This window comes from Gracilinanus agilis, chromosome 4 (assembly GCF_016433145.1).
Source record: "Gracilinanus agilis isolate LMUSP501 chromosome 4, AgileGrace, whole genome shotgun sequence".
Classification (NCBI taxonomy): Eukaryota; Metazoa; Chordata; class Mammalia; order Didelphimorphia; family Didelphidae; genus Gracilinanus; species Gracilinanus agilis.
This window is the reverse complement of record NC_058133.1, coordinates 36,089,952-36,110,076: the sequence shown is the minus strand read 5'-3', so window position 1 is coordinate 36,110,076 and position 20,125 is coordinate 36,089,952. Positions and strand designations below refer to the sequence as shown.

The window sequence follows — 20,125 nt, the reverse complement described above, 5'->3', positions numbered from 1 at the left end:
TCAAATACAGGGCTTCCTGGCTTTGAGGCCAGCTATCTATCCACTGCTCTACTGTGATGCTTCTCATAAAGCAAAGCTTCTATAGAGTGGGGAATCAGTGTAACTTCTCACTTTTAAGGATGACCGACAGAGGTCCTGTTCTAATGAGAAAAATGAGGAAGCCGAATGGCCATTCATTTGGGGAAAGGAACTCAGTCGGATTCAGAAACCACTTGCTAGCCCCCTCCCCACCCCCACTACTAACTTTATAGCTGCCCTTTTGCATATGAATTTCCTGATTGATGGCACAACCACATTTGTTGCTCACACTCACAGTGACCTCCTGGAAAAATGTGCCACCAGACCCTTAATTCTCTTGTTTTCCACCCTGGCTCAATCCTCTCTAGAGTCTGGTGCTTAATTCTGGGTGTTCCAGATTAGGAATGATGTGGATTATCTGGAGAATATCCAAAGGGGCACAAGCAGAATTCTGTAGGGCCTTCATGCCAGATTGAGAATCATTGGGGGGAAGGAGTAATGTTCAGCTTTGAGAGGAGAGGCTGATAGTTGTCTTCAAGTATTTCAAAGGTGGCTGTGTAGAAGGGTGAGCCAGTTGGTTCAATTTGTTCCTGGAGGGCAAAGGTAGCAATAGATGAGAATTGGGAAGAAGAGAATTGAGGTTTGACATAATCCCAACCTTTAGAGTAGGGGTCAGCAACATATGGCTCTCGAGCCATAAGGGCTAGATATGGCTCTTTCTGCATGAGCCATAAAATCAATTTTTTTTCAGGTGCTGTTACAGGAGTGCACACTGTGAGCACTGTATGGCTCTCACAAAATTACATTTTAAAAAATGTGGCGTTTATGGCTCTCACAGCCAAAAAGGTTGCCGACCCCTGCTTTAGAGCCATCTGAAAGTGGACTAGGCTGTCCAAGAAGGTCATGATTTCTCCCTTATTGGAGCAAACAAAAACCAGATGACCACAGACTGCATATGTTGAAATAGGGATACTTTGGTGGGCATGGCTTGAACTAGATGGCAGAAGCCCCTTTCCACTTTGAACTTCAGTGATTCTCCATGTGGCCAGAAGCCCTGGGCTATTTCTAGCCAGCAGGGGACAGTGGAGTCACCTCAAGCAAGCTAGTAGAGTGATCCAGGGCTTGGAGATTGGGCAAGGGTTTTAAAACATACAATATAACTGTTAAAGCTTCTTTTTTTCCAGACATACAAAACAAAGCAAAAGTAGGGTAGGACTGTTTTTCAAACAGCACTTTTTCCCTTGCCATAAAGGAACCTTTAATATACAGGGGAAAAAATTCTTCTGAAAAAATATATAGGCTTTTTAAAAAAATCTTGAGAAGTCATCAACAAAACTTCCTATGTTTGTATGAGTCTCTAAATTAAAACAAAGAAAAAAAAGATGACATTTTGACCTAGCTTGTTGCTAGCTCCATCTCTGTTTTGAGTGTTTGGTTGTGAAGATTGATATCAGTATTCTGGCCTCATCATTTGTCACTTGTTCATATGGGGTCATGGTGATGTGGCATGTTAGAGAGAGAAGTAGCCTCAGAACCAGGAGGTTTGATCCCTGGCTGAAAGAGTTCCATGATCCATCAGGACTGGATAACTCCCAAAAGACTGTAAAAAGCAGAAAATTCACTTCTTCCCAACAATTGTTCCTTATGCAAATGAAATTGTAAGTCCAAGCTCTATTGCTTGTGCCTTTCCTGTGAAAGTACATGAAAATGCAGAGGACACAACTATGACAATAAGAGCAAGATTGTACTAAGCAAGAGATAAGGGAGAGAAGATGGGCAGAAATAAGCATGATACTGAATAGAACTTCTGTGTATAAGAGAAGGCCAGAGTGTGATTCAAGGAGGCCCAGGGTTGGCTCAGTTATCAAATTTTCCAGCTCTGACAATGAGAGTGGGAGAGGATCACCTGGGTCAATGATCAATCTGGGGGAACTAGAATAAGAAAGATCTGCTGACATTCATCACTTAATGGCCCTGTGACCCTACTGAAATGCCAAAAACAGTGAGGCCCCATTCCTGCCCACCTCCCAGTTGGTGCTCTTATTAGATTCCAAGCCTATGAAGGCAGGGGGACTCTATCTGCTGATTTTCAGTCGGTGACCAAGGCCAGTGTTATGTGCATGCAAGCACTTAATGTGTCCTACTTAATTTAATGATGTTCTCCTGGTATCCTTCTCTCCACCCTTGCTCCTTCTGGAAGGTATTTGTTAAATGTTAAAATCAGATTTTATCTTTTGGTAGTCTATGCCTCTGCCTCTTTTTTGTCTGTGATCACTGGCAGAACTCTCAGTGAACCCAACAACTTCTACAATTTGTGAGGACAGATGGAAAATGGTGTGGTCTTTCACTTCCTCTCTCTTCCTTTAGCACTAAGCCAGAAAGAGTCCTGCCTTGGGGGCCTGGCCAGGTATTCGGTCTTTATGTAGGATCAGCCAGAATGTCTACAGCAGTTCCCTAACTTGATTCTAATCATTCCTTTCAACTCCCATTCTCTTTTAAAGCCAAGATAAGAGTTAAGTGATTTCTCCAGTTCAGTTTGAAGAGATGGGCTTTATACACATTTCCTCCAGTAAGACTAGGGAAGAAACAGTCCAGATAATCTATTCCAATAGTTTTCAAGATTTAGGGATCTTGAACACAGAATTCCCAAAGCAGCTCTTCTCTCTTCTTTCTCTTTCATCTCAGCAGTCAACCTACCTGAAGGTAGATGCGCAAATCTCTGACCTAGGATACTTACTTGGTTTGTGGAGTCCTGAAGTTCTTGAGCTTAAGGACCTGTAAAAATGCCCATTTTAAATGAAGGCCTCATTTCTTAGTGCTGTCATTCTCTTCATTTAAACTTTCCTGGCTACTGTGTAATGATTCCTGTTAACCAGATGTTGTTTGATAGCTCAGTAATAACAAATTGAGGGTGCTTGTCCTAGCCTGACTTGCTTTCATTCTTTTGATGGGGAGCATATGTGAAATAGTCAGTTTAGTAAGGCCTTATCATTAAGATGCTGTTTGACCCTTGGCTTTTCTCTTTTTTTGCTAGACCACTTACCATATGGTAAGGCACTGGCTGGGGGAAGCAGCTGTACTGCCTTTAGATTTGAAGCTTTGGAGTTTTCAGTGAAGGCGAACTTTCCTGCTCAGATTTCCCTTCCTATATGTGATTTAGCTATGAACATTTCTATGTCGGTGCTTTTCATAAAAACGGTTCCTCAGCATTTCCTGTGCAGTGTTGGCCTGACCCGGCTTGGCCCAGATTGCTTGTGCTAAGCTGTCATTTAGAGGTTTTGGATTTGCTCATGTTAAAGAAAAAAAGAAAAAAGAAAAAAAGCACTTGGAGGAAATGGGTTAATATGCAAAAATCTTCTGTTTTTGTGCACTCCTAGCCATCAGATTTTCTGCTGATTAGGTTGAAGCCAGTTTTTTACAGAAAACAGAGAATGAACTAAAAATCAGATATCACCCATTACCTTTAGGTAAAAGAGGATTTAAGCCAGTGCTGCTTCTGAATTTGTTTGGTTCTCCTTGTTAGACCTGGCAAAGCCAAAGTAGAACCCTCTTCCCAGTCCTGGAAACATGCCACTGAGAGGGGCAGCTTGAACTTTATGCAGATAAGCGATTAGCAAGTTATAGCTTCTGGTTTTATAACTAAAGTATCTTAGGAAGCAAATTTAAGGTATGCAAGAACTTTTGGTTAAGTCCCTGAAATTATCAGACTTCACAGAAGCCTGAATAATAGTTATACTGCCCCTATGTATCTTCATTCAAATCTCAGCCCAGATTCTGACACCTGCTCAAAGCCTTTTCTTTTTTCCCTTCTTGGTAGTGAGTTTTTCCCTCAGATCATTTCATATTCATTTATCCACAGAGTAGATTTTTATCTTTCATAAATTTTCCAATATACTTTGGCTCCCTCCATTACTATTAAGTCCTCTTGTAACAAAGAAAAAAATTAACCAAAACTTTTTGAGGACAGGGACTGTTTCATTTTTGTCTCTTTATCCCCATTACCCAGCATGGTGGCTTCTTGATTTAGGAGGGTGATAAGGAGTAGTGTCTGGACCTATGAGTTCATCAATGTAGGGAAATTCTCTCCATTTATACAGATAGACAGAAGTGTAAAATTTATTATCTTTGGTAGTTGTCTGGGACCCTGAGAGGTTACCTAACTTACTTCTCATCATTAACTGCTTTCTGTCATTAAATTAAGTGTGTCAGGATCAGCAGCTCCTCCTCTGTGGGTTCCCTGAGAGCATCCTTGGTATACAACCCCTGGCAGACAGGATGATAGGGACGATAAGGTACCTCAGCCTGATGTAACATGCTTTTGATTTTCTTTATCAGACTCTGAATTTGTTCAGCTTCTCATTCCACAGAGTTTGGAGATATGTGTCACCATACCAAATACTCCTCTATTAGAAATACATTCAATTGTATACATCAGTTTTTTTGACGAAGTGATCGTGGGTGACTGTATGGTTGGTGATAACGCTCCAGCTTTGGCATAGTTTCCTGGTTGCTTCATGTTCCATATAACTTGGTAATGCCCAGGGATATTAAGTAGCTGATACAATGTTTTGGTATGACAATTTGACTTGAAGGTCATTCTCAGTTCTATTTCAAAGGGATAACAATTGATTTAAGTTAATAGGAACTTCTTAAACTCTCAGTGAAAGGTGACATTTTAAAGCACTCACTCTTGACATTGTAGTGGTGCAATGTTTTAAATGAAGAATGGTTTTCTAGGTGGGCATCAAATACTCCAACCATTTCAATTTAATGTAAACTTTTCTTGATGGCCTTTTGCTTTTTATCCTTCAGACATTTCCTGATAGACTCTCACTTCCTGTCTCCAGACTAACAAGTCTTCTTTTAGCAAAGAAAAAAGTTAACCAAAATTGACCAATAAAACAGCATGTTTGACAGCATGTTCTGATAGTGTTCTGTACCCATGGTCCTCCACTGGCGGAGTAGTCCACATTTATTTATTTATAATATTTAATTATAAAAGAATGATAGAAGGATAGTGATTTGTCCCAGGTCCATTTCTATCTGACCTTCATTCTACAAGAAAAGGAGAATAATTTTTCTATAATGATAATGAACATTTACATAGTGCTTCAAGATTTAAAAAACATTTTACATGTGTTATCTCATTGGATCCTCACAATCATCCTGCTTTTTCTTGTCCCATTTTTATAAGTGAGGAATCTCATACTAGGAGGTTATATGGGATAAGTTCATACAAAAGTACTTGATATGGAATTTGAAACCAGATCATCCTGTTTTTCTGAATCTGGCCCTTTGTCTACTAGGCAATATATAATCTCTAAGGACCCAATATTGCTAAAGTACTTTGGTTCTATTAAGTGACTTCTAGATTGACAACAGTCATTCCTTTACCCAAGACAAGAGTAGTGACTTGAGTACAGCCTTGAAGGACAGATTTTGAGAAATAAGAGACAATTTGAAAAAATTGGTACTGAAAAAAATCAATATAGATTTACCCTTAAAGTCTCTTTGCCTTTGAAGTTTCAACAATATTAAGTCATACTTATATAGTATTTTAAGGCTAACAAAATATTTTCCATACAATCCTCTGAAGTAGGTAAATTATGCCCATTTTACAGAGAGAAAACTAAAGCTTTGAGATGTTAAAGGCTTTCTAATGACTATATAGCTAGTCTGAGTCAGAATTTGAATCTGAATCTCTTCTGACTCTAAATCTAGCACTCAAGCTACTATATTACCTTATTTAAGTAATTAATTTAAGCACTCACTTGATACAAGCTAATTAAACTGGCCTTTTTTTTCCCCCTGAAGGAGAGGAGACATGTGGATAGAAACAGCTAGAATGACTGATGAATATCTGTGACTAAAACTCCTGACTCCAAAGTAATTTTACTAACCTTTTTTGTTTAGTCTCACCTGGCCCAGTTAAGACTACCTTCATAAGAGGCTCCAGCTCCCTTAGTCTACCCAGTGTCAAACTGGTCATCCTTCAACATTTGTCAACCATTTAGAATTAATCTTTGTCTAGATAGAGTTGATAGCTAAGTTTGCAGCCATATATGTGGCTTCATTTCCCCAAACCAGGTCAAATTGAGGACTCATGGTGACAATGAGATCTTGTATCCTTATATAAGTGTGTTCTTTAAACTGGTTTGTCAAATATCAGTACCGCTCATATTTATATCAACTTAGCGGGAGGTTGTCCAGGTTCCTTAATCCTGACCATACCCCCTTAGTGTGAAACTACCAAGATAAATAAGCTCTATTGCCCTTAGAGAAGTTTTTAACCTTGTTAACTTTATTGTCCCATTTGATCCAACTGATCCTCCTCCTCCTTGCCACACCCTAGTCTCCAGACTTTTGTAGCCCTCTCTTCTCCTAACTCTCCTATCTTTCTGAATGCCCCTTAGTTTTTTAAGTGATTTCTTTCCTTCAGATTCTATCCTTGACCTTCTCTACATTCCCTCTTCTTCATCAGTGTCAGACTCATGGGAACTATCCCTTCTCGGTAGATAACTGACAAATCTCTGTTCACCTGGCCGCTTTCCCATACTCAGACTCTGCTTTAACGGCTGTCTGCTAGATGGTTCCACCTAGCTATCCTAATAGCACCTCAAATTCACCAACTCTAAAACTGAACCAACTCATCATATCTCCCCCAAAACTTCTTCCTCTTGATATCCCTATTTCTGTCAATAATACCACTACTGTCTTCCTAGCCTCCATATTTAAATATTTGGTGTCATATTTGATTCTTCCTTCTTCTCCCTACATCCAATAAGTTACTAAGTTCTATCCATTATAGCTTTATATTATTTTACAATTCATGTCGTAACCACATAAATTCAGGCCTTTTTTACTTTTCTTGTGCAGTTACTTCCTATCTACTCAGTCTCCACTCTTTTTTCACCTCTAATCTCTTTTATACAACTTTGCTGGATTTAATTTCTTGATATGAGGATTTGAACACATTGCTTCAATGCTCCAAGGCTTTTGAGGGTTCACCATTGGCTACCCAACAAATTCACATTCCTGGACTCGGTATTCAGAGTTTTCCAGAACCTTGCCCTGGCCAGACTTTTCAGCCCTGACTCTTACCACTCCCAGGGACAATACTCCAAACAGTCCTAAGTACTTACTATACCTCAAGTACAGGTCATGCTTCCTTGCTGCTTTATCCTGGCACCTGCAATTGCCTGTATACCTAGAACGAATGCCCTCTTCTTCCTCTTTCCCATTTCTCACCATTAAAATCCTAATCATCCTTCAAAGCCTGACTCAAACACCATCTCTTCCTTGAAGTCTTCTTTTATTCCCTCCCATACATATAATACACCTTTGCCTTCTCTGAACTCTTACACATCTCTATCTCTCTTTCATACAAAATTTAGCATATGGTATTTTAGAGTATACATTTTTGTGTTCTCGTCTTATTATCCTAGTAAGACTAAATGGGATTGAAGAGCAGTGACCAGGTCTCATTTATATTTGTCTTATAGGGCAGAGCCAAGCACCAAGATGCTTGATAAATCTTTGAGCTTATTTAAATTGGATAAAATGTGACAGTGCTTGGTTGGCCTTAGGGAAGAAGCAACCAACCTCCAAAGTCCCAGGTCACACTGCTCCACGGTTCCCTCTGTAGGCTGAGACTCGAGAAGTGTATTAGACCATCAGGAGAGTTGGTGGAAAGAGGTGTTTCTACAGGACTCTGCTAACCACCGTCAATGCAAACATCCCTGTAGTCTCAATTCTGGCCATGTGCAAGCAGATATGAAAACAGAATCCAGAAAGCAACTTATATCAGGGGCTAATGACAAAAACAGGCTAACAAGGGAGAAGTTAAAGAATTTTAGAGCTGGAAGGAACTTGTTAGAGACCTAGTACAATTCTCTAATTTTATACATTAAAAACTAAAACACATGCACTCATGCACATGCACATACGCATATGCACATAGACCCAGGAGGTGTGGCCAAGGTCACCCAGGACAGTATGGACCAAAGCTGGTCTCCTTGGCTAGTAGAAAACAAATTCCACCGAGTACTTCAAGAGTTGGGCTTGCATGGTTGCTATGAGGTGGGGGGTAGGAATTGGGGGATAGAGAAAGGAAATTGGTTGTTTGGGGGTTTTTTTGTTGTTTTTTTTTTCCTGAAAATAGGAGGTAAAGAGATTCCATACTAGGATGTTTGATACAGTAAGAAAAAAAAAGAGCTGTTTATTCAGAGTCAGAGGAGCTTTTGTAGCTAAATTAGCAAGTGGGGAAGTCAGGAGAGAAGCCCCCAAGGCCCGGGGTACAATTTCCCTTCACTTCTACTCCCTAGCTGGGTCCCCCCAGCCAAGTTAACAGAGACTCAGGGGATTGGACCAGAAGGCCTCAGAGGGCACTTCCAACTCTCAGTCATTCTCCTATGAGTTTGGGTGGTAAAATCCCTGCCCTAGTCATCCAAGGCTATCCATGTTCATCAAGAACAGTGAATGGGGGGTGGGGAGAGGAGGCAGCTGGGTAGCTAAGTGGATTGAGAGCCAGGCCTAGAGAGGAGAGGTCCTAGGTTCAAATCTGGCCTCAGACACTTCCCAGCTGTGTGACCCTGGGCAAGCCACTCAACCCCCATTGCTTAGCCTTACTGCTCTTCTACCTTAGAATCAGTATTGTTCTAAGGCAAGAGATAAGGGTTTTAGAAAAAAAAAAAAAAAAAGAACAGTGAATGATAGATTGAGAGCCAAGCCTTGAGATGGGAGGTCCTGGGTTCAACTCTGACCTCAGATGCTTTCTATCCTGGGCAGGTCACTTAACATTTATTGAACATTTATTGCCTACTGTGTATAGGAAGCTGAGACTACAAAGACAAAACTGAAAAACAGTTCTTGGCCTCAAGGAGTTTCTATTCTGTTGGTCTGGGGGAAGGGAGTAGGGAGGAGATGACAGATCCCGGGACCAAAGCTCCCCCTTATCCCCCTTCCCCTAGCACCTGCCCAAGCCTGGGCAGAAACTGCCACAATAGTAAAACTTGGCAGAACATCAGGACTTTGCTGTCAGGCCTAGAGGAATGACCTCCTGCATCACTGACTATCAGACCTGGGAACTTCCCGCCCCTAGAGACCAAGGTTCCTAGCCCCCTGTAGGACACAAGATCCCCACTGTGGCCAGTTAGAGGCAAAACAGATTACTTCATGCCAGACCACCACCCTATAAAAGATTGCTCCCTTCTCCACCCAGGTGGAGACCTCCAACCATCGACAGGTTGCAGGCTCCCCCCTTGCTCTCCCTTCCTCTCCCACCCCCTTTCCCACAATAAAGCCTCCACTCTGTTTCATATTGCCTCGGGTTGGACCCCTGTCAGTCAGATCTGACAGGAGATATGGAATCTGTTGTATACCCAGATTACTTTAATATCAGGTAAGGAGTAATTCGGGGTACTTTAAGAATATACACATACACACACACACACACACACACACACACACACACACACACACACACACACACACATTCTGGGATATAAATATACCTACTAGCATTTCAAAACTTAAAAAAAAAAAAAAACAGCAACATGGCTTTTACCTTAGAAGAAATCTAGCAATTTGTTTTAATCTCTATCTTGATAAATGTTGAGGCTATCCTACTCTGACCAGATCACATTGGATTAATTTTATGAGCCTCTTTCCAGTTTATTTCTGCCATGTAGACCTAAATCAACAGCAACAATAGCAACTTTTTACAGACCTGACTTTCTGGAAATTCAATAAAGATAATGCCCTTTTCCTATAATAAGCACTAAATGGTATACGGGCCTGAAAAATACTGAATTTTTGTTTAGTAAGAAAGACTAACGTTAGTAGCCTCTATAATGGAGGTCATCAGTGCTGTATCTTTAGGAGAGGCTACAAAATCTGGAAGTGATTGTTTAAGTGCTAGTCTTTGAGGAGCCATCTGTGAAGATCCTGTTTTTTTGTCATGGCTGGAGAGAGCTACAGAAAAAGAAAGAAATCCTTTTTCCTCTTTTGAGAACTGTATAAATCCTTATCTTGAATTTAAAAAATGAAGATAATTCTTGAGAAGAGACTTTACTTGGTATCTTCAGATAACTGAATGGTGGGACTGTATCATCTAAGTGAGAAGAGTTGTGATGGTCAGAGGTGACAGTGGCTGTGATCTTTCTTGAAGTTCAGTGATTGTAGATAGTTGTTTTGGGTTACCTTGTTAACAGATTGCATGTCAATAGCCTTAATGTTTAGATAAACCTAAGAGATTAGGAGATTTGATACATACATAGTCAACAAACACTATGTGCTAGGTACTGTGGGAAACCATAGGCAGCTAGCTGGCATCAGAGTGCCGGGTCCGGGAAGACCCAGGTTCAAATCTAGCCTCAGAAACTCCCTAGCTGTGTGATCCTGGGCAAGTGCTTTATTTGCTGTCTCGGTTTACTCATCCTGAATGAGGATAAAATAACACTTGCCTCGGAGAATCGTTGTGAGGATCAAATGTGATGATATTTGTAAAGTACCTTACAACTCTAAAAGAACTATATGAAGCCCCCTTAAGGACTTTACATTCTGATAGAGGAGATAAAATGTAAGTAAATAGATTCATAGAAGCCCACACAGGAACAGGAAGGCAGCTTTAGAAGGAAAGGCTTTGATAGCTGGGGGTGAAGAATGAGGTAGACCAGGAAAGGCTTCCTTGGAAAGGTGGCATTTGGGTTGAGTCTTGAAGGATTCTAAGAAATGTAGATGAGGGAAAAAGGAAAATTTGCATATTTGCATAAAGAGGTTTCTCTGGTTTATTAAATAAGTAACATTTAACAAACTAGGATAGGATCCTGAGCTAACTTTGAGAGACATTTCAATTTTATAAATTAATGAGAAAATGTATAGATATACTCCTGGATTACCCTGGAACACAGGTGAGAAGAATGAATAGGGCAGTGAGTCCAGTAGAGGTTCAACTCACATCTATTAAGTACTGATTAGGGGCCAGACACTGTGTTACCCCATGGGAGATCAGGAAAAAACTTCTTGTAAACAATTGTACAGATGCTATATTTCAAACGAAGTGAAGGGATTCTTTGAGGCCGAGGCAGGGAGAAGAATGCCCGGGGGATCGCCAGCACAACGGCCCAGAGACAGAGATGGAGAGTATTAGATGAGGGATGAAGAGGAAGGCCAGCTCGACTGGATCTCAAAGCCTGAGAAGGTAAGTAATATTTAAAGAGGTTGGAAAGACAGGTCAGGGCCAAACCGTCCAAAACTAACCAGGGAAGATTCTGTTTTATCCTAAAGTCGCTGAGGAGCTATTGTGTAAGGGAGCCAGTGACATGGTCAGATCTGTGTGGCGGTGTGGTGAGAGAGGGAAGGTTTAGAAAGCCCTTGCAGTAGGTGCAATGTGATGAGGGGCTAAGCTGGTGATGGCAAACCGATGACACGCGGCCACATACAGAGAAGTATGGGGCCGCATGTTGAGGATGAAACATCTGCTGTAGTGTAGTATAGACACTCTGTGCACTATAGATGACGATTCTAGCTATTTTCATTTACCTATTTTGGTTTATTAAATACAGTTATATATTACAATGATACATTTTTGTTATTTAAACTATAAATATTGTGAAATTATTTTTTTTTCTTGAAGTGACACACCACCCCAGTTATGCTCATTTTTGGGGGCGAATTTTAACACACTAAGCTCAAAAGGTTGCCCATCACTGGTCTAAGCCAAGGTGATGACTGTGTAAAGAGAGAGAAGTCATATGCCAGAGCTATGATGGAGTTGGGAACAACAAGGTTTATAAACTGATTGGATCTGTGGGGTGAGGGAGAATGGGAAGTGGAGGATAAGGAGAGGGAGAGAGATAAAGAGAGAGGAAGAGAGGGAGGGACAGAGAGAGAATGAGAATCAGGGTAGCAAGCCCACACACCTGGGGCCCCTCCTGAAAGGGGCGTCATGATAAGTTAACAAGTATGGGAATCAAGAAGAGATCGTTACATTGGCCAGTGTTCTGATAGTTGGTAACTTTGGGAAGGAAAGGAGAGATATGACTGCAGTACATTTGAGGAAAAGTCAGAATCCGATGATTTTTGGGGGGATGAAGGAGAGGTAGGTGTGTTTCAAGGCAATCAGGAAGGAACCAGCAGGTAGAAGCCTCCAAGGGAGTGTAGCTGACAACCCCTGCACCCTCCCATAACCCTGCTGCAGGCCTATAAAGGCGTGAGTGGAAGACTGGCAAATAAGTGTTGACACAGGCCTTGTAAAACCTGACAATGGAGTTATTTGGCTATGTGTGACCGAAGCAGGTTGTAAACTGCATAGTAAAGCATAATTGATACCTTGATAAAGTAACAGCTCAGAACCTCAAGCTTCCTCATAGTTGTCATCTTGTTGATGGAGCCTTTCTGATTTTACAGTGCTGAATGGATTCTCCATTTTCTGTCAGGTGATTTTGAAAACTGTTCATAATCCCAGCCCTATAGTTGTTTCTAAGAATGTGGTTTTGATTAGTAAAGACAAATATTATAGAGATGGCTTCAAAAAAAGTAGCTTAGTGTGAGGTCAGATTTGAGGTTGAATAGGAGCTTCTTAAACAGCTGGAATTTCTCAAGCTGCTTTCAATTTACCCTTTTTTTAAGCCCTGAAAAACTAAGAATAGAAGAGAAATGGGGGGAGGAGGGAGAGGAATCCTACCAAATAGCAACTTTTCTGGAATTAAACATTATGCATCCATACTTAGGAGTTCCCTTGCCTTCAACAACAACAGCAGTCAGGAAATCCTGGTTCTCAGGGATTAGAACTGCCCAGGCCTGATGTCTGGATGCAGATTTCTCCAGACCCCATGCTGATGTTGCTGTCTTCAAGCTCATTTACAGACCTCATCCCGCTGAGCTCTCCGATCAGCTCTTCCTGCTACCTACCTACTAGCCAGCCCCTTACCCCTTTCCCATTTGGAATCCACAGGGTTTCTAAAACAGTTATTTTGCTTTTTTTTTTTTAAAGTCTTACTTTCTTTCCTAATAACAACTCTTAAGACAGAAGACAAGGGCTGGCCAAATAGTATTAAGTGACTAATTTACCCAGAGTCACACAGGCAGAAAGTGTCAGGTTAGATTTGAACCCAGGACTTCCCATGACCATGAGCAAATCACTAAGTCTCTCAATGCCCTTGGCAGCCCTCAAGACTTGATCTATTAGCATATCAGGGGATAGTTTCCACTGATTGGAAAAATTGACTTGACTTATGTTTACTCTGAGAATATCTGTTGAGCCATTTTTTGGAAAGGTTTCCTTATGGCCAGAATTCATTAACCTTTTTGTAGAGAGGAGTTACTTTCTCATTGTCCAAACCAAAGATCCAAACATTTTCCTTGCATGTGTGTATATGTGTGTGTGTGTGTGTGTGTGGGTGAGTGTGACAAGTAAAGTGTTTGAAAACTAGCAATCAATCTTTCACAAGGCAGGCACTTTTTGAGAAGCAATGGACATTCAAACTAAAACAAGGAAACAAATTTGTAAACCAAAAATCCATTGCTTCCATTGGTTATTCAACTTGTCTTGGGTTGTTAGTGCCTTCCTCCTGAGATTGTCTCGTTGATCCCATATATAAATATCTTGTTTGTACAGAGCTGTTATATTGACTCCTCATTAGACTGGGAACTCCTAGAAGCAGAGACTCGTTTGTTGTGTTGTTTTGCCTTTCTTCCTGTTGCACTGTGCTTGACACTTAGTAGGTGCTTAGTAAATGCTTGTTGACTTGACTTATGTTTACTCTGAGAATATCTGTTGAGCCATTTTTTGGAAAGGTTTCCTTATGGCCAGAATTCATTAACCTTTTTGTAGAGAGGAGTTACTTTCTCATTGTCTAAAGCCTTGCTATCTCCTGTGGGAAGGGGCAATGGAGAAAGACTGGCAGGTAGGTGCCTCCAAACCAGGACTTCATCCTCACCTTTGAAAATGCCTCTTAGCCTTTGAACACTCCTGCTGCCTATGATAGACAGGTTGGGGACCCTTGCCTGGCATATTGGGGTTCTAAAAACCTTTGCAGAATACCTCCAGAAAGCTGGTTTTGTGATTGGAAACCTGAGGCTGATATTGCTTCCCTTCTCTCGCCAGTTGCTTGAGCAGAAAGCTGAGAATGGCAGGAAGAGGAGGGATGGGTGGAAGGTCAGAGAATATAGACTTATGGGAGTAGGGATTCCAATGTCATATGGTCAGTATTTAACTCCTGCTTAGTGGCTGAGGCAGCTGAGTGCAGTTTCCTAGAAAGACAAGGAAGAACCAAGGGTTAAGAATGTCAGTATTTGCCCTTCTTGAGTCACTGTTGCTGGATGCACTCTGCTTGGGCTGCCCATCAGCACTATTGATGTACAGCTTTGGAAAGCTCATTTGTTCAGGTTGAATGTGCCCAGTGGCAGTGGTTGAAGTAAGTAATTATTTACAAGGGGGTTTGTGGGAAACATGGCAGTATTTGGAAAATCCCAGGTCAGATAAAGTCTGCTCCAGACGCTTTCCAGGAATGTGATTTGCAAAGGCTTTTTGAAGTATGCTGTCTAACAGGAGCTAACACAAAGCTAATGAAATTGGTGTTTTGTTCTTTAATCTTCACAGTAATTAAATAGGTGTTCTATTAGGCTCCAGACCCTTCCTCCTTCCAGTTGGTTTGCAGTCATAAGCTGATTTTGGCCTCCTGCCATGACCCTTCTTTCAAGAGATTCTTTCTCCACCTTCATCAATACTACAGATTTTTAAAACAGAAAATTTTTAGTAATCCTCACAAAATCCTGCAGAGCACATTCAGAGCAGGTGCTTACAGTCTCAGTTTACCCGAGGAAAGCCTGGGGCCACCCCTCCTGGTACCCCCCCCTTTCCATTGAGACCCAAACCCTCCTGGCTCTTCTGTTACAGGCTGTCCCAAGTGATCCCAATACAGAAGCATTCTCAGAAAAATGCCGTGTATACACAGTTCATAGCCACATTACTCGAAGAGTTGCATTTCAAGAATGAAGACCTTGAAAGGTTGACTGGGATATTTAAAACTAACTTTTTGCCAGAATGGTAAGTTGTGGTCCTCTGCTCCTCTCCTCTTCTCCTTGGCTCCTCTTCCCACTTCCTTGTTCCTGCTGCTGCTGCTTCTTTCTTATTTGATTTTTTTCCTTCCCAGTTTGGAATCTTTGAAGCCTAATGCAAATCTCCAAATATTAGCCCAAGAGGTCACTGGATTGTGCTTCCTCAGTCACTTTCCATCCACTCTTTGTTCTTCCCCTACCACTGCACCTTTTCTGAGGGTTATAGCAGGGTGTTTAAAGTCCTTTGCAGTCAGGACAATCCCCAGCACCCCCCCTCCCCTAAACTTCAAAGTGGAGCCCATGAGCCCAGTTTGGTCTCCCACCCCTCGATTCTCAGTTCCCGGATGGGAAGTTTCCCACCAGGAAAGGGAAACTAACCCAGACTCGGCGACAGCCATGCCCAGGAGGGCATGTTCTTAGCCCCCGCCCCCGAAGCCTGAAGGACAGCAACACCCACCTCCCCAGTGGGGGCTTAGGAACCTCACTGTACTGATTGCATGGCCATTGGACAGGCCCCTGCCCCATCAATATGCCATGTGTTACTGGTTTCTCTCAAAGTAGAAAATATCTCTTAATCCTTTTCTAAGTGAAAATGTTAAGCTCTTCTACATTTAATGTATTATTTTTATGAATGAGTCACAAAGTCACAGAGTAACACAAAGGTCCACAACATGTAGTGAAACTTCAGACCATCCAAGTAATTGGGAGGAAAGTCAGTAGCGGACTGCAGAGTACTGATGGCATAGTTGTGCAAGCAAAGGCAGATATTGGATGAGGGGTTGGAGGAACTGGGAGCAGCTTATGTTTGCAGCCTCCCAAACAGTCACCCTTCTCTCTGACCTCATGGACCTGAGGGAAGCTTCCAGCCCTCCAGGCCAATTGACCAAGGTTAGTCCCTTTCCCTCCTATCCCTTCTGAACCTCAGCTTCATTCCCTTTGTGTCCTTTTTCAGGGGCTTGGTAACACTTGTTAGTAAGTATTCAGTATTTCTCTTACAAACTTATTTGCATTCTTTGCATATTGCTATAATATGTAAAAATAAATGTAAATTAATTTATTATTAGTATATATCAACTGACTTCAGATACTCTACTTGCTGTGCTTGCAAAGTATCTTTAGTTTATATCAGTGAAGTGAAACTCCTAAGTAAACTTCCCTTCAGGACCAGGCTCAAGGATGCTAAAGAGACTCTTGTTATTAATATACATATATATGTGTGTGTGTGTGTGTGTGTGTGTGTGTGTGTGTGTGTGTGTGTGTGTATTTATTGAAATATATAAGGATAAAAAAGGATTTCTAACTCTTAAGGGATTCTAACTCTACCCAAATAAAACTCCCTGGTTCCTCAAGGAACCGCTTCTCCTGTTTTCACAGCCTACACTAATCCTTCCTGATCTGACTAACCCAATAGCAGGCTCATTTCATGTTAGGCAAGAGAGCTGTAAAGCATCTGAACCATTTTCTCTGAGCTCCTTCCTCTCCTTTCACAGACGCAGTCCATGGAGAGACCACAGAAGAGGGACTTCACTTCCTTCTCCCAGGCTGTGCTACTTTATCATTTAAGGAGACTGCAACTTTTTCTTTTCTTAATTAAAGTTCAAGTTTTGGTGTCAAAACTTCATTGAACGCCCAAGAAACTATTCACCAGCTTGGCTTCTCTAGGCCAGTTCCAGCCAGCATTGAAAGTGGCTGACAGAAGACTTAAAAGCATCTCTGATTTAGGCTGCCCTCCCCAATTAATTACTGAGTAATAAACCAATGAGAATCAATAAAGAGAATTTTATTAGGAAGCTGCCTTGGCACTCACTCCATCATTCTCTTAGAAAAACTGATATGCCTCATGAGTTTACCCAAAGTCAAGCCTAAAGACTGGTTATCTTTTCTTAGATTTCAGGAAACTTAAAATTTTCTTTGATTTTTCAAGAAAATCTTTTCTAGAATATAAGGCTGCCTTGTCAGATGGCATGTATCAGGCATAATGTCAGAACTACAGGATGCCATCAAATTTTTGTTGTTCAGTGGTTCAGTTGTGTTTGACTCATTGTGACCCCATGGGCCCTACTGTCCATGGCATACTATTTTCTTGGCAAAGATAGTGCAGTGGCTTGCCATTTCTTTCTCCAGTGGTTTCAAGAAAACAGAGGTTAAGTAGCTTTCCCAGGGTACCATACCTAGTAAATGTCTGAGGCTTAATTCCAGACCCAGCACTCTATCCACTGAGCCACCCAACTCCCCTTCCTGCCATCAAATTGCTCTTGAAGAGACTAGACAGGAGGAGGGAGAAAGGGTTCAGGAAATGAGGCCCCTTAACAATGATAATAGAGTGTCTTCCCCCCGATGCCTTCTGTTTTCTAGAGGCATCTCTGAATAGGCTGAAAGTGGCAGAAGGGAATGAATCATCCTGGAATTCAGCTTTCATCAGAAGGAGCCCTGGACTGGGGACGAGGAGGCCTGGCTTCTGAGCCTAATTCACTAGTTCACTAGCTTTGTCATCTTGAATTGGTTCCTCATCTATAAAACGGGATAGTTGGATGAGTTCAGGGAATCTTGGGCAGGATGATTGTAGCCTCCAATATGGTCTCTAGTGGACACCTCTGACCATCCCTCCTTCTTCCTAAAGCCTTTGAACACTGGAAATTCTGGTGGAATAGAACCCACTCTCTCACCAGGTCTCTGGCCCCCAAGTCCAGGCTTTCTCTCTTCACAAACTCTGAAATTCCTTTATTTGATCACAATATTTTGTCATTTCTTCTCTCCCCAATCTTGATCATCCCTTTGTTCTTGAACTTCTGGACTTCCAGGCCCTCCATTCTTCAGTTCTTTCCCAGGCCAAGGCTACTGCCTGCATCTGAACACTCAGTCTCCTTGGCTGGGTGTTTATCTTTGTCATGCCCCTTGGCCACGCGTATTCCCTTAGGGCAGTGATGGCAAACCTTTCAGAGACCAAGTGCCCAAACTGCACCCTCCCCTTACCCCAGTTGGTGGGGAGGAAGCGCTCCCTTTGGCTGCTGGCAGAGAGGTGGGCGATGGGAGAAATATCCACAGGCACGTGTGGAGACGAGGTGGGGAGCAACTCCCTCTAGCACACTGCCATAGGTTTGCCATCACAGCCCTAGGACGAGTTCTAGGCCCTCTTCACTTCTCCTGCTAAACTCATATATTGTGTGCATGTTTGTATATACACATGCATGTGTGTGCATATATACACACGTACATACTACTCTCTCTGCCTCTTGCTCTCTCTCTCTCTTCCTTCCTGCCCCCGTCTCCCTCTCTCTCTCTGTCTCTTCTCTCCCTCCCTCCCTCTCTCTCTCTCTCTTCTCTCTCTCTCTCCTTCCCTCTCTCCCTCTCTTTCTCTCTCCCTTCCTGCCCCCCGTCTCCCCCCCCCCCCGCCTTCCCCCCTGTGTCTCTCTCATACACACACACATCCATCCCTAATCTTTCTCCTGTCTCTTCATCAGCTGGCTTTTGAATATCTTAAGCTGGATATGTCCCTAAATCACATCAAGCTCCGCACATCCTGGAACAGACCTTATTATTTGTCTCCCAAACCTTCCCTTCTTTCCAACCTCCCTGTTGCTGTCAAGGGCACCACTAACGCTCCCAGCCTCAGTGTCACCCTCCACTCTCTGCTCACACTAACCCCACATAGCCTGTTTGTTGTCAGATGTTCACCAAGTCAGCCTTACAGATCCCCTTCTCTCCACTCGCACACGCCTTAGTACAGGCTCTCATTACCCTCTCCTGCCTCGAGTCTGTCCTCAGTTCAGGCTGTTCTCTACTCAGCCACCAAGGCTGAATATTTTCCCAAGGCTCAAGGCTGATTGTGTCACTCTATAAATCCCAATGACTCCCTATTACCTCCAGGATCAAATATAGAATCCTCTGACATTTAAAACCCTCGGCCCCTTCCTACTTTTGCCATCTTATGCAGACCCACACAACACCTGGAGGTGCTTTCTTTTTCACTGTCTGTCCCCAGCTATCGTGTTCCTCAAGGCTCAGCTACAGTCCCACCTTCTGCCTTTCCTGGTGCCTCCCCTCGGAGATGCAGGGATCTCCACCCTGTCTGCTGGGCACATTGTCTCCCAATTAGAGAGGGAGCTCCCCAAAGTCAGGGACGGCGCTTTCCATATTCCTTCCTCTCCCCAGTGCTTAGCACAGGCCTTGGCACGTAGGTCCTTAATAAATGCTTGTTGGCCACCACTGGTTTGCTGACTACAACCCAGTTGCACACAAATGAATTGCATTTGTAATATTTAGTGCAAGTCAATTTAACAAATGAATGAATAAAGAAATAAAAAGTACTTTCAGTCCATATTGTTCAGCCACCAGGTGAAAGAAGAACATTTACCTCTTTATAGGAATATTGAAGATGTAGTCAAAGATTTTGCTTAATTTTTTAGGGGCTAATTAAAAAGGAAAGAAAATAAAGAATTTTTCAAAAGGAAGAAATAAATGCTGTTGAAGCCTGAGACTGAAGGCATAGGCCCTTCCTAAAATCTGCAGTCATCTGAAGTTAGCTTGGAATGTCATTGGACCACTGGGAAGGAATCAGATCCAAGACTCACTAGAGTACATTTTTGATGGGGAAGGGAGCTTACTAACAACCTTACTTTGCTCCTCGTGGCTGGTAAAATGTATTTGCCTAAAGTCTTATGAATTTAATCAAAAAAGACTTTAAAAAGAAAGGAGAGAAAAAATGGCCTGTTTGCCAAGCTAGATACCATAAAGAGCAGCTGTGCTGTGGGAGGAATGGTGGGAGAGAGTACCAGGGATTCATTAAAGGCAAAATTGAAGACAAGCCACCAATAAAATCCGTGGGCTCCAATGTCTGAATATAAATACACAAAATCTTGATAATGAGCAAGGTGATTCAGAGATTCTAAAATGCAGATATTCCTAAGTCTAGAAAATGGGACTTGAAAAGTGGACTTTATTCACAAGAAACAGGAAAATCATAGATAAAGATGACAGGAACAGATTTCAATTATATGTTAAATAGACACAAATGTGAAAAAAATATAGGCGTCCACTCGGGAAAGAA

At 42.1% G+C, this 20,125-nt stretch overlaps 1 protein-coding gene across 1 annotated transcript in view; it reads left to right on the top strand.

The window, feature by feature from the left end:
- RPAP2 (RNA polymerase II associated protein 2) overlaps positions 1-16,868 on the top strand; it is a 72,953-nt gene extending 56,085 nt beyond the window's left edge. Inside the window, 2 exon segments of the mRNA XM_044673086.1 lie at positions 14,918-15,067; positions 16,569-16,868. Of these exon segments, the coding sequence (XP_044529021.1) occupies positions 14,918-15,067; position 16,569 (151 nt within the window). The 3' untranslated portion in view covers positions 16,570-16,868.
- The last annotated feature ends 3,257 nt before the right edge of the window (positions 16,869-20,125 follow it).